Raw genomic sequence first — 27,695 nt, forward strand, 5'->3', positions numbered from 1 at the left:
GAAGTTTGTGGTGGTACTGTGGAATGGAATATAAAAAAGAAAATTAATATAAAAATAATAAAACATGCTACCAATTTTGAAGAAATTAAACATTATAAAGCTGCATTTACCTAGTAGTCGTCCTACTATGTGGCTAAAAATGTATTATCATGAAGTGCCCAAAAGGAGACTACATGTGGTGTGAGCGCACAGGATGGTATTAGGCAGTGATGTTCAACAGGTAAAATCAAGACATCTGAAATAAAATCTAACAGATAACAAATGGGCATTTTAATGTGAACACAATGTCCACAATGAATTACTCACAAATTAAGACAGTAATACCATTATTCCTCTACTTCTAATTATGCATAAAACCAGTAGAAAAAAAGACTTTTCAAACTTCATTTTACAAACTTTTGTGTTGTATTATTTTATTTTAATTCTTTTGCAACACTCATTAATGTTGTCATCTAACTGCTGCCTCAAAGTGTCCCGATCGCCAACAAGCACTTCATGAAGCACGAGCCTCATAAATTAATGGAGCAGACAGATATCCCCTCAGAATCATCTAGCAACGGCGACAGCTGACTCTCCAGAGTTTACTGTTAATCAGAGCCTCCAGTGAAATAGGATGTGAGGGAGAATTTAGTGCACCTTAAGGGAGTCCCTCCTCCCATACTGAAAATATGCATGTGAGATCTCCTCTCATGTTAATTTGTCACAGAGGAGGTATTCTCACTGTTACTCCCTGCAGCCCTCTGGCTTATTCTAAACTATTCATTGTCTCGTATGGCTACAGGCCTTCATTCTCTGAAAGCTTGTTCCACAATTTACATTGCCTTGTTTTTCTCCGTCTCCACCTCGATCTGCCGTGGTTGTTTTTCTCCCGCACCCTGTTCCCTTTCCTTTTGACTGTGACAATTATGCATCCTCCTGTGGGACAATTAAAAAGGAGCTGGCTTCCCCGGTGAAAAGGAGAAGAGAAACAAAGGGATCGAGGAAATAATGATGTTAGATTTGTTTGTGCAGTTGCCCTTCTCTTTTTGAACTAGCATCTCTTGAAGTAGCTGCTGTTTGTTCCAGCGCCACCTCTTTGTCAAGGACGCTCTGCCTTTCAGCCCCACTGTCCGACAAAATAAATAAAACCGCTCTTCATTCGGAGATGCAAAATTTTCCCTCCATTGGTGTAGTTGTTCTCTTTCATCCCCATCCTGAACAGCTACTCTTTCTCTTTGACAGGTGCAAGTGCAACCTTCATGCCAACAGCTGCGTGTTTGACAAAGAGAAGTTGAGCTGCGAGTGCGAGCACAACACCACCGGGCCCGACTGCGGGCGCTGTAAGAGGAACTACCAAGGGCGAACGTGGAGTGCCGGCTCCTACCTGCCCATTCCCAAGGGCACGGCTAATATCTGTGAGTACAAACACACATGCATCAAAATAAATCCAGAAACATGTTAGCTTATTAACATATATATGGGCTCTATAATGCAATATCTGTAATTATACTGTTAAACTGAAAGATCAATCCAGATTTTCTTGCTACCAAATGTTGTGATATGACAAAGCTGTTTCAAAACCTGGCTATGTTGTTTTAATTTAAGCGTGAAGTCTACTTTTAAATCTTATAGGAAAAACTTGATCAGCAGCAATAAAAGCTTAACGAGCTTATGATATTTTCCTTATTTTTCGTAAAATGGTTCTAACAAGAAGTCTTTTAGAAACAGCAACCCTCTTGATGAAATCTGCATGGAATAGACACTGTTGCTTCCCATCTAAATGGCATGAAATAAAGGTGCAAGGAAGTCGACTTAAACACATCTACTGCATATATCCCACTGAGTAATGGTGTCAAAGGACGATGTTCCAAAAGGGATCATCTGGTTGCAAAACGAAGATGCAAAGTTAAGGTAAAAGTACTTTTTTTTTTGTTTCTCCCATGTTTAATTAGTGGTGGAAGTAAAAGAAGAAGAGAGAAGGGAAAATAAAAACATTTGTAATTTTTGGCCACAAAGGTTACTCTGGGTCTAGAATGTTATCCAGTGTTCCTTTAAATGGAAAACATTTTTAATGATGATACTAAAGTTTTTGTTGAATTCAAACAAATCCAAACTAAATAAGAAATATTAGGTTTGTGTTTATGACAACTAAATAAACTGATTATGTTGAATCTTTAGAATCTGAATAATTTGCCTTTAAACAACCAAAAGAATAAGGATATATTGGAAATATGTTTGCCAAATCCTTAAATTGTTCTTGCAAGCCACAGTTAAAGTACAAAACGACAAAGTTGTTCTGATATGTGACTTGCTGTTTCTGAGAAAAATTCATCCTGATATGGAGGAGGGAATGTGAACTTTTTACCGGCATGACAAAATTATGGTGTAATGATCTCTATTTCCTTTTTTTACTCCATGGAGCTTTTGCTGTCTTCTGCTCTTTTCCCTCAGAGAAAAATATTATTTGCTCTTTTGTCGATGCAAACAGAGCCAGGACGCAGCGTCAGACCACATTCTCCACATCCAGTAGTTTGGTGCTGCTAAAGTGAAGGGAGACCACTTTATAAGTACTTACGTAAAGAGCTTTTTCTGTCAGTCACAAATTAGGGTAATTATGGTCTTGGTGCAAACACTGATTAATAGATGCCCTGCTTCTTAGTCACAGCACAGAGATTTTGTCCTGTGTGGCTTTTTGGTCAGAGGATAAATACAACTACGGCTCCAAAAATAAGGATATTGTAGAAAGTGTTTTCTGTCAGAAAGTGAAACTTTTATATTATATAGAACCATTACGCAGAGAGTGAAATATTTCAAGCATTTTATTTATTGTAATTTTGATGATTATGGCTTACCAAAAAACCTAAAGATTCAGTGAGTCAGAATATTAGATATATTTCATTGATAAAGGATATTATTTTAATCCAGAAATTCCATATTATGGCCTACACAATTGTTTGGAAGTTTGCTGCCTTGCCAGTTGTCCAACAGACCGTCACTAACACCCTCCACAGGAAGGGTAATCCACAATAGGTCATTGCTAAAGAAGCTGGCTTAACCAAGCATATCAATGGATAGATAAGGGGCAGAAAAATGTTTGATAGAAAAAGGTAGACAAACAACAAGGATAAATATAGCCTTAGGAAGATCATCAAGCAATTATATTCAGGAATTTTGGGGAGCTTTACAAAGTGTGGAGTGAGCATATCAAGATTCACTAGGGACAAATGAATCCTACACATGGGCCGCAAATGTCCCATTCCTTGTGTCAAGTCACCTCTGAACTAGAGACCACACCAGAAACGTCTTACCTAGGGCTAAGGAGAAAAAAATAACTTAGCTGTTGTTCAGAGGTCCAAAGTCCTATTTTCAGATAAAAGCAAAGTTTGCATTTCAGTTGGAGGTCAAGGTCCCAGAGTGGAGGAAGAGTGAAGAGACACAGAATCCACGTTGCTTGAAGTCCAGTGTGAAGTCAGTGGTGATATTGTTTTAAAGAATCTGTATCAGCATAAATTAATTCTGTCCAAGTTCAATTGGACTATACCTCATAATGACAAAAGAACAATTTCCTTTTGCGTTTTCAGTAACTGAATAAAGGTTTATTCAGTCTCAACCTGTTTTTAAACAGTCTCTGTTCAGTGGTTTATCAGGTTCAAGTTTGTTATCTAATTATTTTCGATTTTGAATGAAAGATGATAAAATGCATTCCAGACTCATTAGAAACGGTTAAATAGCCTTTGGTTTAGCACCATTAGGAAGCTACGACGCAAATGCCAACTTTAGCTTCATTAGCGACTAACTGTTAGTCATTATTGTATTCTCACAGTGTTTGCAAATTATTCTTATCTTGTCTGACAGTTTGTTTTCTACCGAATACCCATAATGCTGCCACACAATTGATGAGTTGTGGAGGCTTCCTTAATGCTTTTGTAACCAAGTGTTGTTAGCCAGACAGATTACAAGTCTGTATTTACCACCTATTTCAACAAAACAGGGACACAACTTAGGAAATATTTCCTTTCTTTTCTTTAAATAAGAGTCTCAACATAGATATAGGGAGTCAAGCTTAAAGGGAAGTTTGGATTATTGTAGGAGAGGTTTCTGTGGAACTACTATCATTACCGGTTCTAGAAATATGACATTGCTGTGGGTTTGGAAAAGGAGAGAACAGCTAGTCAGTCTGGAGGCTGTTTTCTCAATTAAAAACAAACTCAAACTGAAAATAATTTTTTTATTGATATTATACAGTGAGGTGAAACACTATATTGTAGGACATTGAACATCTACACATTCACAAAAGACTGTTGCAGTTTGCCACTCTTTATTCAGCTGATCAGCATCTGACTACATGCATTCACATGTCAAGCCATATCATTAGCAGCAACTTACCAGTCGCTCTAAGCCTGCCAAGAGAGATGTAACCTTTGGTTTCTGCGACAGGCTGGTGTTTGTACAAAAATAGTACACTTCATAGCTTTTCCAGATGTTTGAAAATGATCCCAACTATGGCTGTTGAAGCTCCACCTCCAGTAGAGTACTGCCGCTATTAACATTACTGTGTGACATTGTCACATTAAACTAATCTGAGTAAAATAATACAAAAAATAAACAGAAATTAAAAACAAAAATAAATAAAAAAATAATGATGTTTGTATTATTGTATTTGCAAGAATGTCTTATATATGTTTTTTCATGTATAAAATGATCCACTGGAATAATAGACTGGTGACCTTTCCAGGGTGTACCCTGCCTCCAACCTGTAGACTGCTGGAGATAGCTACCAGCTCCCCCGCGACCCAATATGGAAGGATTGGCTTAAAAAATTCATGGATGGATGGATGGATGGAGGGATGGATGGATGGAGGGATGGATGGATGGATGGATGGATGGATGGATGGATGGATGGATGGATGGATGGATGGATGGATGGATGGATGGATGGATGGATGGATGGATGGATGGATGGATGGATGGATGGATATGAGGAGGGCGCGGCAGGAGAAGCAGAGAGGTGAGTCGCTGCTGTCTGGACTGGTGAAGTTTGACTGAAGAAGTTACAATTTTTAGCTTTATGAGGACGTTTTTGCCTAAGCCATGTCAATAACAAGGACAAGGACTTTAAAGTGCGAAACTGCTGACTTTTATCCACAGTGAAGTTAGTTTTAGGTTGGATATTAGGTATTCGTGCTCCACAGATTCAGCGGAGAATTCCTCCCGTTTGATCAAAGCAATGTTTCATGGTGGTATTGTTTTGTGTGGTTTGGGGGAAGATTTTGTGCGTCTTAACAGCTGATTTTATATGTGATCAGCTGGTTTAGGATGTTATTAAATACAGTGCCCTGTCTGCATTTAATTCAGAATGTCATTTTTCTTTTCTTTCAGCTTTCAGGCATGGTTTATAATTAGTAAACAGTAAAATTACATTTCGGTAGGACCCGCTCTGGCCATTGTGTTACTTAATATTATTGTAGTCTCTCTTGAGTTGTATTAACATTTCGCTGCTCTACCTCAGTAAAAATCTTCTCATTCTCCTGGTCCCGTTGCCAATCAGTGAACAGGAGTCTGTTAACATGTGGTCCCAAATCAGCCCCGGTAGGACCTGCTCAGTAGCAGGGACCGAAAAAGTAGGCACCGGTACGGCAAAAAACAGTAATGGAAACGCTCTGTGTGGAGTCAAGAAGTTGTTTGGCTAAAAAACAGAACAAACATGACGACAAACGTTTGAGTCAGTTTGAGTTTTTTTAAATAGCAAAAAACAGCTAAAAAAGTTCCTAAAAACTTTCTACAATATGACATTTGTCTACTATACAATACAAACATTGTGGCATTTTAACATCATTATACCTGCACTTATGTATCCCTTTTTTACCTTTTTTATCATCTTACAAAATCCATCAAGCAGAAGCTCAAAAACAATCAGCATTCTTCCCTTATTCAGCTAACAAAATGACACAGCTTTAGGTTCAAATATGCTCCCAACTTTCATCCCACCCACCCTGTCTCTTTATTACTGCGATTTCTGCCTTCCTGCCTGGGGACTCGCAGCTTGGCCACTGGCCACTGATGACTTATTCTGCCTCCCCAAGGATCCACGTTATGAGACTTAGGAAGGGTTAGTGAAATAGCCATTCCCAAAGCCTGGATTGACAGTACATTATTAAAAAAGGTGAGAGACACACATAAAAACACAAGTGCTCATCCAGACCTCCTTACAGCACATGCACACACCTTCATATCTATCCACACAAGAGGCGCACACACAAACTCCTTTGGCCCTGCTGGTGATGAAAACAGTCCCAGTATAAAGCGCATTATTATACTTTGTCTTGGAGGAGGAAAAATCCATAATGTAATAACGCTGTGAAAAATCTATAGGAATGCAAGGTTTCCCTGCTGAATAGAGAAGAAAACACACAAAGCTGACAGAAAACTGTACCCTGTGTTGAGCTGACATCTCCGAATGTCTCTCAGTGTTTGCGCTAAAACTGAGTGAACATATGGCATCTCCGCCGAGGCAAATTTGTCAAATATGAAAACGCAATTAAGATTTAATTTCTTCTTACTATGCCCATCATATCATCTGACGAGACAAGGAGGTCAATGAATCATCATCTGGAAGGGGGTGTGGTGCTGAGGGTGTTAATGTGTCGCCTCATAATGGGGCTGTGTTTGTAGTGCAGAGAAATAAACGGGGATTTAAAGAGTGACAAGGAAAGAAATGGATAGCAAAGACGGAAGGAGGGGAGGCGGGCATCACTCTATGTCACAGCTAACTCGGCCTACTGGGGTGGGGGCTCTGTCTCTGTCTCTTTCCATTCTCTCCGTTTATATTGCTTGCCCACACCAGGCACACACGCCCACCCTCCTCTCATCCTGGCTCATTCTCGCTTCCTTCCTCTGGAGAGACAGAAGGAGAGGGATCAGTTGCAGAATTAACCATGGCAGTTCATTTCACTGTACAACTGAAGGAAACTGAGGTAAACAGAAGCTGGCGTTGGGGAGAGAAGTAACTCTTCACCTTAAAAATCTTTATTTCTGTTGGTAAATTTTGTCCTGGACCTTACCTTAAAGCCAAACAATGTTCAATTGAACTGATTCAGCTAATGTTGAGAATTATTTTTGTTTTTATTCTCTTTTTATACAGAGTGAAATGACATCACATACAGTTGAAACCAGATATTTACATACATGTTATAAGAAGATACATTACTTTTATTTCCTACTGTCTAGCATTTAATCAGACTAAACATTTCCTGTTTTGAGTCAGATCTTTCCAGGCTTTCCACATTCACTGGAATTGAGGCCCATTCCTCCTGACAGATCTGGTTTGACTGAGTCAGTTTGTAGGCTGCTCTGCTTGCACCATTTCAGCTCTGTGCACAGAATTTGTTTGAGCCTTAGATCAGGGCTTTACTTAAGCCACTTTGTAGCTAATTTGGTGGTATAACATCCTGGCTGATGTCCTGAGATGTTGCTTCAATATTTCCACTTAAGGCTTTTTTCTTATTATACCATCTATTTCATAAAGTGCACCAGTCCCTCCTGTAGCAAAAACACCTCAACATGATGCTGCCACCTCCAAACTCCAGGTGTGGTGTTTGCAGGCTTGCAAGCTTAATCATTTTTCCTCCAAATGTGACAATGTCATTATGACTAAAGAGTTGGATTTTGGTTTTATCAAACCATCAGCATCATATTCTTAGTGTACGTAGACTTCTGAATCTGAAAAAAAGAAATAAAAAAACGTTTCTGTCATTATTCCTTGATTTAACAAATACAAACTATTTTGTTCATCCTAACCTGCCTAAAACAGGAAACATTCTGTCCGATTTAATGTCGTCCAATAAGAAAAACAAATGTATGTAATTATCTGTGTTCCCCTTAAACAGCTTTTTTGTTTAACATGGCTTTTGTCAAGATCCTTAAATTAGTCTGAAATTTTTCTTCTTTTGATATAGATCATTTACAACAAAAAAAACGTTTTATAAGCTAAACTATAAACATTCAGCTCCAATGACATTTTAATAAATCAGGCCTTGTTTGTGATTAAAATGTACAGTTAAGATTAAAAAGAGAGTAAATCCTCTTTAAACTTTAGAATATTATGTATTTCTTACATTTCAGTGCTTTATGGGGTTTACCTAATCATTTACAAATTTTTACATATTTACTTAATAAATAAGGCCATGGAAAAATCTGTGGTGTGTGGTTTTGAAAGCTCAAGGTTAGATTGTAAAGATTTCAGAGCCTGATAAAGAACAGATACTGTAACATCCATCTTAAAACTGTAGAAATGATACAGGTGGTACATTATTTTACCATGACTGTATTTAATGATACTTAAAGCTGACCTGAAAAATGTTGCTGTTTAAGAAAAATATTCTGATATGGGGAAATAAATAATTAATCACCCATCTAATGGTCATCCATCCATCCATCCATCCATCCATCCATAAGGGGTTTAACAGTACACAAAGGTTTTAGCAAGTACCTTGGTATTGAAATCATAGTTTGATATATGTTTGGTACGGTTTCATTAAGGAAGAAACAAAAGTATTTATGTTATACCTTTTTCATCCATGAAGAAAGCATGAGGCGGAGCTTTTCTATTTCAAAATAAATGTTTTCAAACAAATTGGTAAATTTAAACAACAAATACATAGCATCATTATAGTTCATTTCAGAATATGAAATATACCTCTGCTCTTGTATTTAGATTAGCGGTATAATCAGTAGTGAGATCAATAGCAGATGTCAAAATGCAGTAAATCATCCAAATTCTGAGGCAGGATAGAATTAAATGTTGTCCTGCACAAAGCAGGAAAAATAGTCTCCCTATTATCAGCAGGAAGCATGAGACATTAACTGCTCATTGACTGTACATGCAAAAGTGCAAAAGAGAAGTTTGTTATTTCGCCCTGGGCTGCCCATATCAAAACATGTCTGTGTCCTCTGTGCTCTTTCATTTTTGTGTACTGTTACACCCCTATGACTCAAACATGTATCATTTAAATATGTATTTAGTCATCCTTCTTAGATAAACAAAGAAAGGTTCAAATAACAGAAATGAAAGAAACGGTTACATGATGTGACCTCTCTTAACCTACAACCTCATATGAAGGGAATTAGACTTTGCTGCAAAATCAAAGCTCTGTAAGCAATCAGTTTTTGAATCATATTATTTATGAAAGCAGCAACTGCCTCCAGACATGTGCAATCATTGGGCTTATAAGGGACCACCAAAAGAGGCAAAAAGAAAACAGAAAATTACAGGTCTACATAATTTGGCACTACATTTCTGAGCGTTAAGTCCTTGTGTGTCTGCACCCTGACTAAACGAGTAGGTTACCTTGTCAGTGCAGGGTTAAGAGAAACTTGTTACGATGTAGCTCACACCATGCTAGGAGTTTATGGATCTGTATTGATACAAGCAGTGAAGGCCACAAGCATGCATTGGGTTTATCTTGATTAATTGATCTCCTGCACATAAAATGCAGCCACATAACCATTATCATCATCCTTTACCTGCTTTCCGCTACAGTCCTACGAGCATTATAAGGAGGAGCGCTGACACGTCAAAAGATGGCAGATACAACAAAAAGTGAAATATAATACAGCTGCCAAATAGCATTTTTGTCTTGTGAGAGCATGTTAATGAAAAGCTTCCAGGGTCTAGAATCTGATTATCTCTTCTTTTGTCCAAATCGGAGGTGTTGATCTTATTATTTGAAGGAAGAATTTCAATAGTTATATGAGTTGCCATAGGAATGGAAATTTCAAGGGTAGAAAAAATATGTCTTTTATGTTAACATTCAGGTTAGTGTAAAGCCTTTCAGTTTGGCACAAAAAACTATGACAAACTGCCTTTACGGCACTAATAAACACTAATGTGATTACTTGTGTCAGCAAATGTCCTGACTGAACAGTTATTAAAAAGAAAAACTCAAGCAAGAGGGTTAAGAGGGAAAATCTATATTTTTTTACCTTTCCTTTTCAATAACTTAAAATCAAGACATTTAAATTTGAATTTCATCTTAAATTTTTAATTTAGAGATGCAAACATTTTCCCGGCTAAAACTGATTTTTGGTTTTCTTTGAGCTCTGACCTGCTAATTTCAATTTTGACTGAAACCAATTTGTTTCAGTCAAAACAAGTTTTTTTTTGCTCAATACTCAAAACAAATAAAAGAGAAAAAATATGACACAGATTCGTTGATACAGTTAATACATTGCAAGATAAATCCTAATTAAAGGCATGTAATTATTTTAAAGAATAAAAAAAACCTTCACATTGAGTTATACAAGTTTGTAACATTTGACCAGCAGCCTTTAAATGTATGATTCATTGTGGATTACTTTAAAGCTTTATGGATTTCTAAATTCAACCAAATAAGATGATTACCCTTCATAAACTCATTGCTCTGTCTCATTTTATGTGCTATCAGCCATTCCGACGAACAAGCTGGTGAAAACAGGCCAGGAGAGTCATGGCCTCTTCATATTATTCTGCATGGTTCTTCACCATCCACATGGATAAGAGTTTGCTTTGACTAAATCTATGTTCCTAGGAGGCCATTTGGAGTGATCTGCAATCTGCAAACGTTTGTAGGACACAGTTTGTATCCAATGTGTACCTGCTTCCCAAAGCAATTGTGCTTAACTTTTATTATTAATTATTTCATGAAGCTCAAACTGTGCATCAAAGCACAGGTTGTTGCTTAGTGTGTTTACAGACAGATAATAGTGGGTGTTTTATAAATTTTGAAGGATGCATTAAATTGTTAAAAAATCTGATCTTGTAGTTTTTGACCTGCTGATCATGGGAAATTTGCCTGTTTCGAATTTCTGGCTGACTGATTGGTGCTTTTCTGGTTTCATTTAAGGGTTGTTGCTTTTTTAAACTTTAGAAGACTAGTCACTGTAGACCTGAATTCTCTGTGGTAAAAATAAGCTATGATCATCAAACTTACAGTTTTAAGTTGCGTACAAGTGGAGCCATACACACATGGTTGTGTTTCATTGTGTTTCAACACACCCACTTAGTTTTTGCTTTTACTCTTTCCTTCACCATTATTTAGGTCTTTTTACCCCAATTCTGTTTCTCTGTAAAACTCAGTGGCACTTGTTTTTTTGCATCTTGTCATTCTGCTCCTCCTACTGCTGCTCTTCCCCATTATCCACCTCTACCTCTACCTCTACCCATTCTGGCACTTTTTTATTTCTCAAGCTCTTATTCTCTCCCCCCTTCCACAACACCCCCAGCTACCCCAGAGAGCAAGCTTGTTTACACTTTCTTTTCCACGTTCCAGCTTTGTGCAGCTGTGACGCTAATCTTTCTTTCAAATATAATTTTTTTTCCATCTTTAGATTTTCTACCCGTGTTGCAGACACCACCAGCGTACACCTCTTCTCCTCCTTTAAATCTTAAGCTGTCTTTCTTCCAACTTAGCTCCTGGGCACTTTAAGGCTTGCCACTTTTAATTCACATCTACACGTCGAGTCGGAGCCGGCGAGCCTGGCACTCCAGCAAGGCAAAGCCGTAATTTTGCTCCTGAGGAATTCAAACAGCCTGTGCGCTACTGTGTGCTTGTGTTTTGGCAGCCACTGCTGCTGCTAACCAGTTAGCAATGCCTGTCACCATCACCGAGCTCTATATAGCCAAAAAGGTCCAGATGATGATGGATTGCTATGAAATAAGGCCGGCTAGGGGAAAGTAATTACTAACTTTGCCTGGGGTAGAAATTCAGCAGATAAGCCTCTTTTCCACAGCACTCGAACTGCGGCGCCAAAGCAAACAGGTGAAGGTCAGAGAGGAATGAATACTGACAGAAACAATGTAATGACACCCACAGTCATACAGCTGCAATCCAACTTTCATGTCAACAACCAAATGTTATTGACATTGAGAATGTGGTGAATTTAACCAATAGGTCTATTCATTCTGCACAGGTAGAGACACATTAGGAGTGATTAACTGTTCAGAGGGGAAACAGAATGTAGATACAATGGTGTATTTTTCGAAAGAGATGTTTTACTGTAACCTGGAAATGATTTGTTGAATAATAATCACTAGATTCTGGGCTCTCTTATTGCTCTGCTGTGGAAACTAAGCTTTAATTAAATTCAGTGGATATCATTGATGACTCAAGCTTAAGTTTATTCTAATGCCAATATTTGTGTACACTGTTTTGCAACAGTACCCCTGCTTGAAGATTTGTCAAATTTTCAATTTCATTACTATAACTAACCTTGTTGTGTTTAATTAGGATTTTATTTGATAAAATAACACAATGTAGTGCATATTTGCTAAGTATACAGAAAGTGTTTTTTTAATATAAGGTTTTCAATAAAAATATGAACTGTGTCATTCATTCGTATTCAGCCATGTCAATAATTTGTAGAATCCTGCTGAAGTATCTTGTGCTTTATTTCTCTACCAGTTTTTATTATCGGACTGCAGAGATCAAATTTCAAGTCTTGCTACATATTCTTAGTTTAATATTTCAAACACCACCATCTTTTAGCAGCGGGAGGCTGTAGTTAGAGTGATGTGGAGTGTTAGTTTTTACTCAATCTTAATTCACAAGTCTTGCCATGGGTTCTCTGTTGGATATAGGCATTCCCATGACTACCACCATCCTACACCACTTGGAAGCACACTATACTCAGGGTGATGGAGCATAATTCTTTCAAGGTCTGACCTTGGCCATCTCATTGTTTATCTGGTTGTATGTTTAGGGTTATTTTTCTGCTGAAAGATGAGCTTCCACCTCAGTCTAAAATCAGCTGCCACCTCTGACAGGGTTTCTTCCAAAAGGGTTTCTGCCCTGCATTTATCTCCATTTATCTTCCCATCTGTCACGACCTGGCTCAACAGGCATGTCACAAGATTGAGAGACACAATCAACGTTAAATAGAATAGAGATCTTAAGGAATTGCCCAGGGAATCCTCAAATGATGTAATGTGATGAAACGTCATTTACAAATTAGAAAGAGGCAAAACAATCACTGTTAATTTAAACAATTTACTGTGTTTAAATGGACCAAGAAAGAATGGAAAGAGTCCCCCGCTTTGTCACGACATGGCTCAAAAACCATAAAAAAAGATAGAGAGGCATGGGTAAAGATACTTGAAATAAAGATTATTTAACTTACAATGAAATAAATAATCAAATTAAACCATGTAGTGTGGAAACCTGTGCTGATGAATATGTTGGTTGCACAAAGGGGGACAGAAGACCTCCACACATATTAAAGGAAAGATGGAGCTTTTATGGGCTTTTCTTGGCCCCAGAGTCAAAATCAGTCTGCCCCTGCTGAAGGAAAGCATCCTCACAGCATGACGCTGCCTTCACTATGTGTTACTACGGGGGTGATAGGTCCTAGGTGATGTGCAGTGTCAGTTTTTCAAAACACAATGTTTTGAATGTAGGCAAAAATGTTTGATGAACATGTTAGATTGTGTCTAATTTTGTAATTAAAAAACTATTAATAAATTATATTATAAAATTCCCTGGTTTATTGTTTATTGTTCTGCTATCATTAAAACAAATAAAATACATTGAGAGGTATGAATATAGGTCACAGGCTCTGAGACCTTTTACCACTCTGCTTTATGCGTTGAGGTTTGTTAAAAATGAGTTGATGGCCGTTTTTGCTCAAGCTATAGTTTATTTTAGTGCCTTCAATTGTACACGTGTCTGTGTGTGGCTTGTGCTGACCCAGCACATGCAGATGTCATATGAGGCGAAGCGTACAACCCTCAGAGATCATGTTTGCTACCCAGCAGCTTGCCGTCCTGATCTCTGCTCAGCATGCAAAAAAAAAGAAATCAATGGAGCACACCGTCAACATAAGCAGCTCCTAATGCTCTTCCTGTGCGATAGGACGGAATTAGATTGCTGCCGTGGCCCGTAATGGCATGGCCGGGTAGGTGAAGAGGATTGAAATTGACGGTGATTGAAAATTAATCGAATGACCCCGACATGGGATCCGCGGATGTGCTCGTGCCCTGCAGGTTGTTCATAAAGCAGTGGATAATTGCACTGACAGGCCACTGGTGCCACTGGAAGCAAAGGTTAAACTTCACTCAGCGACAGCGAATTGACAGATGAAGAGTCAATTCGACAAACACTTGTTTGTAAAACAGATGATTATATTTACGGAGAAAATGGTGGAAAAGTGTCCCAACACACTGCATTTCATCAAGAATATAACCAGATTAACACCTCTGTTGTGATATACATATTAAAACATTTTGCCATTCTTTATTCATTATATATACAGCACATTGTTGGATGTAAGACTAAACAGTTCTCCAGTTATGTTTGTAACTGCAAATTTGTTGAATCAAAGCTTTATTTTTGTGCAGCTGGTAGACCAGCAGTACATTGTGAATGTTTTCTCTGCAAAACCTTGTTATGAAGAACATCCCTGCTCAAACTGTGAACCTAAACTGTTTCTTATTGCACACTAATGTAAGTAATTGGTTCAATAACCAGAGTCATATTTGTTTTTCTATTCTTATATGCTCCTCCACTTAATGTAGTCGGTCCCCTGCTAATCTTCCAAACTAGATGTAGATAGCTTTTGTTTGTTATTGCTCTATCAGATGCCTAACAAGACCCTTCTAAGTACTGTGTTGCAGAGGGCTTCTCTTTCTTGTTGTTTAATTTGGTTCATCGAAGTGCCTTGGCGAAAAAGATTTGGGTGTCTACAATGGCAACACGTCATGAAGTATATTTCCAAACACAAGCTTAGTTAATAGTAACTAAAGAAGGTGATGCCAAGCAACAAAGGTTAGCATAGAAACATTACTGCAATCATTACATTACTGGCACTTTATTGTTTACTTCGTAAGCTATCTGAGTTGAATTGTTTGCTTGCTTGTCTGCTGCATCTTGCCATCATCTATACCCGCTTGTCCTTGCAGGGTCGCCGGGGGTTGAGGGCTGGTGCAGCTGTCATTGGGCAAGAGTCGGGGTACAGTCAATAATGATAATAATAATAATAATAATGATAAGAGAACCATACAAAGTAACAAGGAAACAACCATAAAGGAAACCTAAGGGAAGAAAACAACAAAACACCAGGAGGCGGTAGAGGGAGAAAAAAAAAAACTAATAAACGTGATACAAAAACCAAAATAGAGACATCTAGACAAAATAAACCATCACAAGAGACCATAAAACAAAGTCTAGGATGTCACACCCTGACAAAAGCATATAATGAAAAAAATAGTGGCTGTTAAATTCTTTAAAAGCTGGTATTCCAGAAAATCCAAAACAGGAGTATTGATCTGCAAGGATCTGATACGTCTCTGTCATGCCAGGGAAGGCTCATGGACAATTGGTAGCATTTTATTTCTGTGTGCTTAAAGAGAAAAATAAACCAAAAGTCATTATTTTTAGTTGTTTAAAACCAAACAAAAACTCAAAGATTCTGGCAACTTCTCTTTTGTTAAGCACTCTGTAACAATGTAAAAAAAAAGAGGCAAAATAAAGTGCAATCCTGTACAGTTATGACAGCCAGTGTTTATTGAGATGTAGCTGGCACCAGCCGTACTTGCGCTACCTGGCTGCAAGGTAAAGAACTAACTGTGAAGTACAGCTAATAAACACAGAGAGTCAAAAGGATTAATGGTTCAAGCACATATATTTTTGCTTCACCAGAAACATATCTAAAGGCAGACGTAGTTGAAGATATGTCAAAAACTCCCTCTACAACTCGAAGAAGACAACAGTGAACCAGGAACAAGTACTTTTGACAACTTATACAGTATTCTAGTTACCTCTGAATCATTAAACTAGATCAAGGAATGACCTCAAACAGAACTTTTCCTTGTTTCAGTTACTTCTTCAAAGCCAGTAGTAATTACTAATTGATTTTCTGATAACAATGTATTTCTCCACATTGGTATTTTTAAATACTGTAGCGACATCTTCCCCAAAAATGATTGCATAGTACTGTGTGTTAAAGACTTATTATTTATATAACTAATCAAATTAAAAGTAATCTTTTTTCTTTTACTCCACCTACTATATGCTTGGCAACCAAATTGGATTTTGAGGTCAGGGTTGATAGGAAACACTTGGTTTTACCACTTGGAGTTTCAACTTCATCTGACATTTTGCTAATTTTTTTCAACTTCTCAAGAAAAACGGAGCATATAATAAAACTGCAACTTTCATCCAGTCATGCAGAGCCAATGGATGAGAATGACCCTTTTTAATCTTTTCTTTATGTTTATCACAAAACAAATTGAAAAGTGTCAAGTCTTGTTTTATTTATAATGTCTGTAGATATGGTGCTACTTGGAAAACCTAGTACTGACTGCTGTCCTGCTTGGTATAGAATGTTTGAGAGGCACTAATCTTTGTCAATAATATTTAAAGTTTATTTATTTTCTATATTTTCTTGGCCAAACAAAAATGTAACTATGCTTCTCAAGCAGAGTAGCTAAGCAGAGATCAGTTTAGTTGAGGAAGGCTTTAAATGGTTGGCTGTTTTATTCTTTATTTACAATAAGTACAGGTACAACTCTACAAAGTGAGATATGTCCTCAAAAAGATACTTTCTTCAGTAAATAATAAACAAAAACTCAAATGCATGTAGTATATGAGTGATATATTAAAAACCTTTATTTTTGTAAATGTTTATGGTTATTGCTTACAGCTCATGAAATCCAGAAATTTGGTTTCTCACAGAATCAGAACAATATATAAGAGCCAAAATGTTTTATGTTAATGCGGCAAAGCTCTGTTACAGCGTATACAATAATGCGGAAGACTATTATCTTGTAAGTTGTGCAGTAGATAATAACTGACACCACAAATGCAATTGCTAAAGAAAATGTCATATTTTGTTTTCTCAACTTCAATGTCAGCACATCCATTTACCTGGAAATTCTAGTACACACATCAACTTAAGCTATTTAGAGATGCTGATTTCATTTTACAGCAGTGCTTGGCACTTGACCATACTGACAAAAGTATCATTGCCTCCTTTAATTACCTTGGTGTTACTGTGCTAGATTGGTCAGCAAACTGGCCTCATTTAAGATGAGAGACATCAGATTCATCAATTGCAGACAAACTGAAGGCAACTAGTAATTACGTTGGTCTTCCTTAACACTTCACCATGACCTTGCAAGTTGCAATAATTAAATAAATAAATAAATGCTTGAAATGTATCACGCTGCTTACACTGACTTTATATAATAAATGACATACAATTTTTGAATGAAATTACTGAAATACATTTACTTTTTGATGATGTTCTAATTTATTGTCATATGCCTATGTTAATTCTCATTATAATGAATCATTGATTGTTACGTTTGTAATACTGCATGATATTGTAATGTATTCAGTATTTTTGTATTGTGTAAATAAATTAAAATGATGAATACTGTAACACAGATAGATATGTCATGCATATTATTGCACATCAAATTTGAATATTGTCTCTGTCTTGTCAAAATGGATTTCCTGGACACCACGGACCATAATGCAGTTCAATTGTTTGAAAACACGCTTGTTACTCCTCTGCACTGACACTGTCCTGTTGTTCCGGTGTGTCACAGAGCGTGATTGCAATTATCCTTGCCCTGTCCTTCCTGTCCCCGGCTGAGCATCTGCCCACCCCCGTGAGGGTTTGAGATCCGTATGTCATTGTGGCAACCTGCACTACACAGCTTTCACACAGTTTACATATTTGGCTCCTAAACATAACTGGTAGGCACAGATCAAAGGAAGAATGACTGAATGACAGCAGCAGGATCAAAGTCCACGTAGATAAACACACACACTCATGAAATTCTCATGTTTCCCCCTTAAGATCCTGGAGAGATTTGGAGACGGCTCCATCACATGAAAACAGGCCACACTGAAGATCCCGCACACATGCCTGCTCTGCTTTAGGTGTGTTAGCACGAGGATGACATGAGAGATCTGAGTTACAGAGCAGAGAGGGCTCTCTTTGTATTTCATCTCATCTCCTCCAGCTTGAAAGGAATGTGAAAGCATGTCTCCAGTTGCTCAGCATGCTTCCCTTCCCATGGAGAGGAGGTTGTTTGTTTTTGGTGGGCACGCTGCCTCATTGAAGGAATGGAGACATGGTGAATGAGAGGCAGGGCTTCCATCTAAAAGGGACGATTAGAAAAAACTCGAGCTGGTATTGATGTCCTCACAGAAAATCCCCCTGTAGACCAGAGCTGACCGAAAAAATATGCACAGCTGGCATGTTCACACACCTTTGAGGAATTTAAACCTGAGGTGGGAAAAACAGCTTATCTTTTGTGGTTTGTGTCTGATGCTGTCACAACTGTGAACGCGTGCATTTACAGTGCTAATTAAAAACCAAACCAAGATGTCCATGGTTGGTTCAGATTGGGGAAACAATCGGAGTTACGGATGCATTAATGTCTTTAGTGTCCTCAGATCTACAGCCAGCCAAGGTCCTGGTGTGGGAGAGATCTGGTCACCATGGGGATGAGACAGACTGCATTATCTGCTCAGTGGCTGCCTGGCTCAAGAGATTGCTCGATGGAGGGGTGGACGAGCAGGCAGCAGAATGAGACATGTCCTGTCTGGGTGTCAAAGCCATAGTTTGGCATTAATGACACTATTTGATACAGGGCCTTGCAAAACTCTTCATACCCCTTTGAACTGAATCACATATTGTCACGTTACAACTGCAAACTTTCAATATTTTTCAATCATATTTTATTTGATGTGCCAACATAGTGTAGTGCACAATTGTAACGTGGTAGAAAAATTATACTTTACTCATCCTCTTTTACTCCTATACCCCTAAATAAACTTCAGTGGAATTAATTGTCTAGAGAAGTAATTAAATTATTAAACAGAGTTTCCCAAAAATAAGGAGTTTTTAGAAGAGTGGCCAAAAGAAAACCAGAAGAAGTCCCATGGCCACTAGTTGTGAACCACAGCAAAGATGTAGAAGAAATTGCTCTGGTCGGATAAAACCAAAATGTAGCTTTTTAGCCTGCCGTGATTATGAATATGAATATATTATTTAATATTTAGTATTAATACTTTAATATTTTATTAAATAATATTTCGGTCTGTTAAGGGTTGTCCTGTGAATACCAGCCCAATAAGACAGTGGTATTAGGACAAAATTGAAAGGGATGAGCCAAGCTCTGGAATTATTGAACAGCAAAACTCTGTACACAAACAGAATGAATTCACACAATTTATTAACATTAGTATTTATTAACAAATATAAGTCAACTCACAATCAAACATATTTCAATCAATAAACTCTTTGCTATGCTGAAACAACCCAACTAAACTACCAAGCAGAATGAAAGAATAAGGAAGACTAATGGGCTATGTAAAATATAAACAAGTGAATCAAAGATGGTTGAAAACTATGGCAAAAAGAGTGATGCAATATTACCAATGTTATTTATGTTTGAGAACCAAGGATTATCTTGAAGAATCTGGAAATGAAGTTAAGTTAATCTTGGAACCAATTTAGGCAGTAATGCAAGATCAGATAAAAGATTATTTTAATAAAATAACATTTTAAAGAATGATTTGCTGAATAAAACCAACCTTCTGGATGACTAATTATCAACGGTGTTTAATTAGCTGCCTTTATTTATTAAAATGGAGTGATAACGAAAATTCAATCTGGGAGACTCACCCACTCCTCCAGCTTCATCCAATGGCTCCTCCGTGTGTCTCCGCTCCAACCAATCAGCATCAAGTCTCAAGTCTGCAGTAATCCTCAGCCAATGATCCTTCAAGGCTCCGCATTTAAAGTTTCCCATTCATGGATCTCCCAGCTGTCAGCAGAACTTCAACCCTCCTCCACCCCATCGCCTCCATGGGATTCTCAGCTTCTCCAGTTATCTTATCATCAGGCCTCCACTCCATCACCAGTGTCGGATCCCGGGGGGAAGACAATTCTAATTCTAACTCTAAGACGTTAATTCAAGTTCATGTCATTCTCAGCATTCATGTCTTCCTCTGGGGTCTGAGCACCAAACAACATCCGTTGTGTAACTTCTCTAATTGCTTTTCGTGTTTCTTATTGTGAGTCTCTACAGGATTTAAATAATATTTAAGGAAATATTTTTTTGAATAAGAGCCAAAAATTCTGGATAATTGGGTCTTAATGGTGTTTAATTAGTTATGGCCGGTCTTCTGTATTTAAAACCAAAATAAAATAAATAAATAAAGTTTGTCTTAACTTTAAAAACACAACACAGAACACATCATTAGCTGAGTGCTACTCTGCTACAACTTATTGTAGCTGAGTTTCTCAACACAAACAAAACAAACGTCATTAAATGAACATTATTTAGATTTTTGAACTCCAAACTAATCTTCTCTGCCCAAACACTACCTCTTACGTGAACCGTGCTGAGGAGGAGTTGTCCTGGGCGTTGAGGAAAACATCCACGTGTGGGTAAACAAAGGGTTAGCTTGCAGCGGACCTCCGTAGCTGTGGGGAAGGGCTTTTTGCTGGCCCGGCTGAACTGTACGACAAGGCACATTCGGCTCCTTGAGTGACCACGATGTGGCGGGGTAGGTCTCGTTACCAGGACATGCACACAGGAAGCATGCTATGCGGTCCGGGCCTTCTTTTCCTGACCGTGTGGAAATCCGCTTCAATTAGAACTGCTTCTGGAGGCCTCAAAAGAAAAGCCAAGTCAAGCTTGTCTCATTACAACCTTTATATGAATGAATGCCGGATCCTCAAACAACAAATCATTACTTAACTTTGTTGCATATGATCGCATGATCATATGACACTCTTGAATCCAGTTTGTAGAGTTATGTCTGCTTGCCAGCAAGGAAACATAACTGCTGTTTGGTGCCTCTCCTGTCAAGTTCCCGTCTGGAATCCAAATGGAAAGAAATCTGTTCGTTGGACCGCGGGGTTTTTATTCCAACAGTGATGTCATGGGAAGTCCGCTGTTACCTTTCTTGTTCCTGTTCCTGACTGGAAGTAGGTTAATGTGATTTATTTTGAAAGTTCCAAAAAAAGCCTTACTGGCTTTTTATGTTGTAACCCATGGCTGGGGTCCCAACAAGCCTACATACAAAACACAATTTGTGGTGAAAAACACACACTGCAAATCACTCTTTCTTACTGGTAAAACATGTTGATGACAACATCATGCTGTGGGGAGGATTTTCTACAGCAGCGTCAAGAAAGCTGGTCAGTGTTGGTGGAAGGATGGATGAAGCTGACCACAGGGGAATCCTGTAAGAAGTCTAGAGACATCCAAAAAACACTGACCGTTAACATACAGCAGGGGTTACAGTGAAATGGTTTAGATCAAAGCATATTTGGAATGCCCAAGTCAAAGCCCAGACCTAGATCCAAATTATAATCTGTGGCAAGACTGGAAAATGGATGTCCACAACTACTGTCCTTCAAATCTGGCAGAGCTTGACCTATTTTGAAAAGAAGACATCTCTAGATGTTGCAATGACTTGCAGTTGTTGTTGGGACAAAGGGAGGCTTTAAAAAAGTACTGACTCAGAGGCTAATTTTGTACTCTAATGCCAGACACAAATCAGCATGATGCAGTCACTGAAATAGGTCTTTTTTCAGCAGGGCTGGGATTGTGGCTGCAGAGTTTCAGTTTTTTACTTGGCTGATGAGAACATTGACCATTGACAGGGTCATCACAGGGTCACCAAGGGAGAGAAAATGGAAGATACAAGAGCACTAAAGTTTACAAGACAGACTGTTTAAAGGGTTGACTTTTAGCAGTGTTTAAAATATATTATATATGTTAACTCAGGTGTACACAATTCACATTGTAAAGATTAGAGGCTCAGGAAGATTTTAAGCTTAACTTCAAGAATTTAAGAAATATGTTGGTTGTGCTGACTTTAAGTCAATGATATGTTGTCATTTAAGTTGTTTTTTTCTTTTCTTCTGTTGCAGGTGTTCCTAATAACATTGGTCCAGTTAGTAAGTAAACAGCATCAGAATATTATTAATACTAAAAAGGCACTATATAAATGCTTGATGCTTTGCTTGGCTTTGCTTTGCTTTGCTTGTTGTTCCGACCTTCATCGAACATCCCTAACTGTGGTGCCAAGTGTTCATTTCTGATTCAAATCTCCCTGCAAAAAGTCTCTCGACAACTATTGACTAACATTTTTGTTGGTGGGGGCTGGCGTGAGGTGGTAAGCAATAGCTGTAGGCTATATTGTCATGAAGCGGGCATATTAATTTACTTCATTCAGACGCAACCAGATAGCACTTGCCCAGCTCTGCATGCCCAATGTCATCCCCCCCCCCAACCCTCCCATGCATTATAAATAAATGGCATCTAGACTTTATTAAAGTGCCGAGACCTCTCTGGCAGTATAATGTCACGAGGGGTCATTTTAATATAAGCCTCAAACGCCTTGGCTGGTATTATCTTTGTCAAGCAGTAGCCCCTGAGGAGGATGGAGCAAGAAAAGAGGTGCCATGTCTCATGTTACCGCTGCCTGGAAGGCTACGTGATGCAAGGAACCATATGACTGTATTGAACAAGCCAAAGTGCATCCACTGCCAGACTCAAGTCTCCTTAATCTTCTTTATTCCCAGATTCTTAGCAAGTATTCTCTATTCCCAGATTGATTAGTAATTTGCTTCTTCCCTGCCTGATTCTTTGCCGTTATTGACTGGCTGATTAAAGAGGCGTGTACAATCTCTCTAAATTGTTGCAAATGATCATGTGAAATTTTGATAAACAGTGATTGAATAAGTATCAAATTTGTGTTTCATATATATGTACATATATATATATATATATATATATATATATATATATATATATATATATAGTTAAAATGTTTTACACATCCCAAAGGAGCAAATATCCTGTTTCCTTTGGATGTAAATATGACATGAAACAGTAGCCCGTTTCTTTAATCTAATCTAGAACATGCCATTCTTGTAAGACAGAGGTCTGTTGATCCTTAGAAGTCAGGAAATGGCTACAGGAAAATAGCCACTAGAAACTGTGACAAACAAGGCTGGATGACGACCTGAGTTTGTCTTCCCACTATATACCGTAAGGAGGATTGTTAAGGAGATAGAAATGTTTTCAAACCTCATCAGACTAGGCAACCGCAGTAAAAGATCATTTTAGTTAAAGACTTTTTATAGATCTTTACCAAGGGTGCCTGTAAATGTAGAGGGTGCTTCAATTAATGCAAAGTTAACAACTTAAGGTTTTCTAAAGCATACATGCAGCTTGTTTTTCTTTATTCCCGAGCTAAGATGAGCATTTGGACAGTTTCTCTAAGCATGTTTGTCTCAAAGTAAAGATGGAAACGGATTGTTCCCAGGAGGTTTTTTAATCAGGCTTACGCAGGACGAGAACACTACTTTGAAGTGCGATGCTATTAGAAGAGTCAGAAATGGACACACAGCCCCCACCCCCATCTAACAAACTTCCACTGCTTGCCTCCATCATCACATCTGTAGAAGTTACTCCTCTTCTCTGCACATGGCAGGACTAGAGCTTTGTATGTGTGTTTATGTGTGTGTGTTTATGTGTGTGTGTAGGATGTGTGCGTATGTGTGTGTGGATGGTCTTCATACATGCTTGCACATGCACATCCAATATGCCAGGCCACACCATGTCCAACTGTTGTCCTCAAATCCTTCCCATGGAGAGTGTCCAACCTGATCTGTGTGTGTGAGTCTGGAGGGTGGGTGACATAGATTGGACACATACCCAAAGTCTTCATTTCTCATCCAGAAGATTGGCACCCCGGGGGGGGGATTAGGATTTCTCACAACTAGCTGTTTTGTCGCAGCAGCCCCCCCCCACAGAACGGGGGCTAACAGTAAAATCTAAACATGCTGACTGCCTTTCTTTTCTAAAACACATTGAAGAGGATGAAGGTGTTTTGAGCGCAAACAAATATCAAGTTTATGTCGGCATTGTTAACAAAGCAGCGGGGGGGAGGGAAAAGGTTATGACGTCCTTGAGGTTGTTGAAAGGACTCGAGGCGGAGCGTGCATTGGGGGAAAAACGGAGCAATACGCTTTTCATGTTGTTGGTTGAAGGTAATTGAATTCCTTATTGACTTTTCTCAATTCTATTTCAAGTTTATTAAGCCGGGCAGAATTGCCTAATGCGGACCATTAAAGTGAAATTAATATTTTAAAAACAATCCTGGTCCTGCTAGATTGCATTTCATTATGAGTATGGAATTGATTAAAATCCGTCACCACTCATTTAACTCGCCTTACCTGCATATTCTCCATAGCCAAATAATTAATGGGACCCAGATGTGTATTACATTCAGTCAATTGCAAACACAAAATTAGCTGGCTTTATCAAGTCCAACTGAAGCATGCAGCTTTCCCATGTGTATTTTTGTTCCTCAGTTTCCTTGCAAGTCTAAGGAAGCAGTTTCAGCGAGATGTGCTCAACAGAGCGACAATGGATACAAATGCAAGCAATGAAAAAAAAAACAGGGCACTTCACATTTTGTAAGATATAAGACCTGAGTTTGAGTGGTGATGAGGCATGCCCTGCTTTTTAAGCTCTTTATTTGTTAATCTGTCATTTCAAAGAGCTTCTCATCTGGCAACTTACATGACTTTAAACCCCTGGAGATGTCGCAGTAAGCAGTGATACCAGGCTCTCCATGTAGGCATGGCTTTTAATATTTTTTAAAAGAAAAAAAAGGGATTAGAACATTGTACTTAATAAGCAGATTCAGAATCAATAACTAGTAATTCTGAGGTACTTCAAACATGACTGTGTGTAGACATACCAAGCTCACAATGCCTTTGAAAAACATTCATAGCCCTTGAACATTTTCACATTTTGTCATGTTACAACTACAAACCTCAGTATATTTTAGTGGTATATTATTATGGTAGACCAACAAATGCAGTGTGGAAAATCTGTGCTGTGCATTTGTAATCAGTTTTTTTTTTATCTGATAGCACTAAATAAAATCCAGCGCAACCAGTGGCCTTTGGAAGTTGGTAAACTGCGTGCACCTGTCTGTATCAGTATAATAAATCCTCCTGTTGTGTGAAGGTCGCATATGTTTGTAGGAGGACATAAGTGAACGAACGGCATCGTGACAGCAACAGACAGCTCAGGAATAAAGTTGTAGAAATATTTAAAGCAGAGTTAGGTTATTAAGGTTTGCACATCCTCCTGAACATACTATCCCCACAGTGAAACATGGTGGTAATATTTCTTCAGATCTATTTTTCTTGTTGTTATGTTGGAAACTAAGTGCTTTTTTTTACATTATTTCCCACATTCCTTTTGAAAATTAAAAATGTGGTTTTTTTTTAAAGACAACGCATTTTTTATTATAGATAGATATTTATCAAATAGAGCTTGTCTTTTTTCAAAAGGTCATGTCAAATTTGGGCCTCTAAATGAGCTTTAATGGCCTGGACTGAGGGCAAAAATGGTTCCATAGACCCCTCGACTGGAGTATGAGGCAGAGGTTTACCTACCAGTAGAACACTGACCTGAAACATACAGCCAGAGCTACAATGGAAGGGATTATATCAAAGCATGTTCATGAATTAGAAGAGCCTAAACCTAAATTGGGAATTTATGGCAAACCTGAAGTTAAAAAAATGTTGAAAAATGTAATTATTCTTTGACTGCATTACGTATTACTTTGTTTTAGTGTCAAAGAAAATATCAATAAAATCCATAAAAGTTTGTGATTATAATATGACAAAATGTGAAAAGGTTTCAGCAGTAAAAATACTTTGGCAAGGTCCTGCATCATTAATAAATAAATAATTTATTGAAATACCACCTCATGAACAGCTCTCACATACTCTTTGCATGCATAGTTAGGGAAATAGACTTCTTGCCAAGACACCGCTGGATGTTAATTGGCAAAGATTGCATGATTCATGGAGTCGATAGCAAAAGGACGGAAAGATCAAGTGAAGAGAAAAAGGGGCACAATGAGGAAAGATATCCAGATTCCTCCAGCTTGGCTGAGTCCTCTCCATTTCCAACCGCAAAGTATTTCCCTGACACGGAAATACTGACTTGTATGTAATTATGAGGTTATGCTACCCACAGCAGTCCATCATTCCAAGTGCCAGCACCTGCCATTATTTATTCATTGTTATTCCTCCACCAGAAATACGCCATAATTAGATATTGATTACAAAGTCAATGTGATGAATTAAACAAAATGCCCCCTAACGCCTTCAATTGCTATATGTAGTATCAAATTCCTTGCATAAATCATGTATGAAATATTACGTTTATGAGAATTTTATCTTTGTTTCTTTTGTTCTGTTCTCATTTTTGTCATGTCTACAAGCATACACATACACAACAAGCCCATGGAAGTTACCAATTACATACAACGTTTTTCCAATGTCCTTTTAAAGGGTCTTTGGATACATTCTTCTTGCTCGTCCATGTCAGCCCTGACCCATTGTATTTGCAGATTTCTGACCTACTGAGTCACGCCGGATATCTTCATGTCTCCAGTTGTCTGTGTCAACAACCACGTAGTCCCCCCCCCCCCCCCCCCCCCTTTCCCGTAGACAATCTGTTAAGTGCATCACACAAAGATTAATGAATAACTCCTGATTTCTTCTAATTGCACGCAGTACGGCCGAATGTCTCGTCTCTAGGTGTTGCTAACCGAAAAGAAGGTAGGCATTTAAGATTATGACACAGTTATCTTTTCCACGGATTCATTTATTTTAGATCTTTGTATGATAATTAAAGACTGGCTCTCGGTAGCCAAAACTTTCCTGGAGTACTGTGTTCCATCTTTTTGGGCTTCAAGATAAACTAAAAGATCTTTATCTGCGGCTTTTGCTGAATATGAAGAAGATTTTAAAGAGAGTTGTGGATTCAGTATGGTACACGATGATGCTTTATTCTCTCTAGCCTTCAGTGTTTGCACTGTACATGTATACATTAGGTTTAGAGAATCTAAGAGACAACCAGCTATTTAGTTGAAAAAAACCGAAGGGGTTTCACTGATGTTCTATGCAGATGACAGGCTCATCTTTGTTTAATCCATCATGTGCAGTGTCTTGATAAAAAATATGTGCTTCCTTTCTGCTTTCTTCTGTTGTTTGTCAAGCCTAAATGTTTCAGTAAACAATTTTTTATCAACAAAGATAATGCAATATAATACAAAATCCAGTTTTCAAATTAATATGTTATTTATCAAGGTAGAAAAGCTGCCCAAAAAAACCTGGCCCTGTGTGAAAATGTTTTTACCCTCCAAACCTAATAACTATTTGTTCCACCCTTCGCAACAACTGCCATCAGTTGTTTGCAATGAGTCTTCCACATGGCTCTGAATCATCTCCCACTCTTCTTTTCAAATTCCTTTAGTCCAGCCACATAGGAGGGATTTTTGAGAATTACCAGCCTGTTGAAACTCCTGCCACAGTATCTCAAATAAAATTCATCCCAGACTTTGAATAGGCCACTCCAAATTTTAGATTTTTAAAATTTGCTTATTTTTAGCCATTAAGAGGTGAACATTGATTGTCTAGATTTTCAGATTGAAAGCAGAATTCAAGTGGTCCAGGTTCAGAACCTCACTAACTCCACATCATCAAATTACTGCCAACATGTTTGACTGTCAGCATGTTTTTCTTTTTAAAGGCTGTGTTAGTTTTACACCAGATCTAATAGGACAAACATGACCTGCTTGTCTTTCTAATCTACAGTATATTTTTCCAAAAGTCTT

At 38.1% G+C, this 27,695-nt stretch overlaps 1 protein-coding gene across 9 annotated transcripts in view; it reads left to right on the plus strand.

Moving 5' to 3' along the window:
* Window positions 1-27,695, plus strand: part of ntng1a (netrin g1a) — a 202,966-nt gene that overhangs the window by 153,220 nt on the left and 22,051 nt on the right. For 5 of the 9 annotated variants that reach the window (XM_047350445.1, XM_047350444.1, XM_047350447.1 and 2 more), the window contains exons 4-5: window positions 1,222-1,394; window positions 21,913-21,939. In XM_047350445.1, the coding sequence (XP_047206401.1) occupies window positions 1,222-1,394; window positions 21,913-21,939 (200 nt within the window). Of the gene's footprint in view, window positions 1-1,221; window positions 1,395-21,912; window positions 21,940-26,592; window positions 26,638-27,695 lie in introns of all 9 variants that reach the window. The other 4 variants (XM_047350452.1, XM_047350446.1, XM_047350450.1 and 1 more) reach the window with 1 other exon arrangement.

The sequence above is a fragment of the Girardinichthys multiradiatus genome, chromosome 21 (assembly GCF_021462225.1).
Source record: "Girardinichthys multiradiatus isolate DD_20200921_A chromosome 21, DD_fGirMul_XY1, whole genome shotgun sequence".
Classification (NCBI taxonomy): Eukaryota; Metazoa; Chordata; class Actinopteri; order Cyprinodontiformes; family Goodeidae; genus Girardinichthys; species Girardinichthys multiradiatus.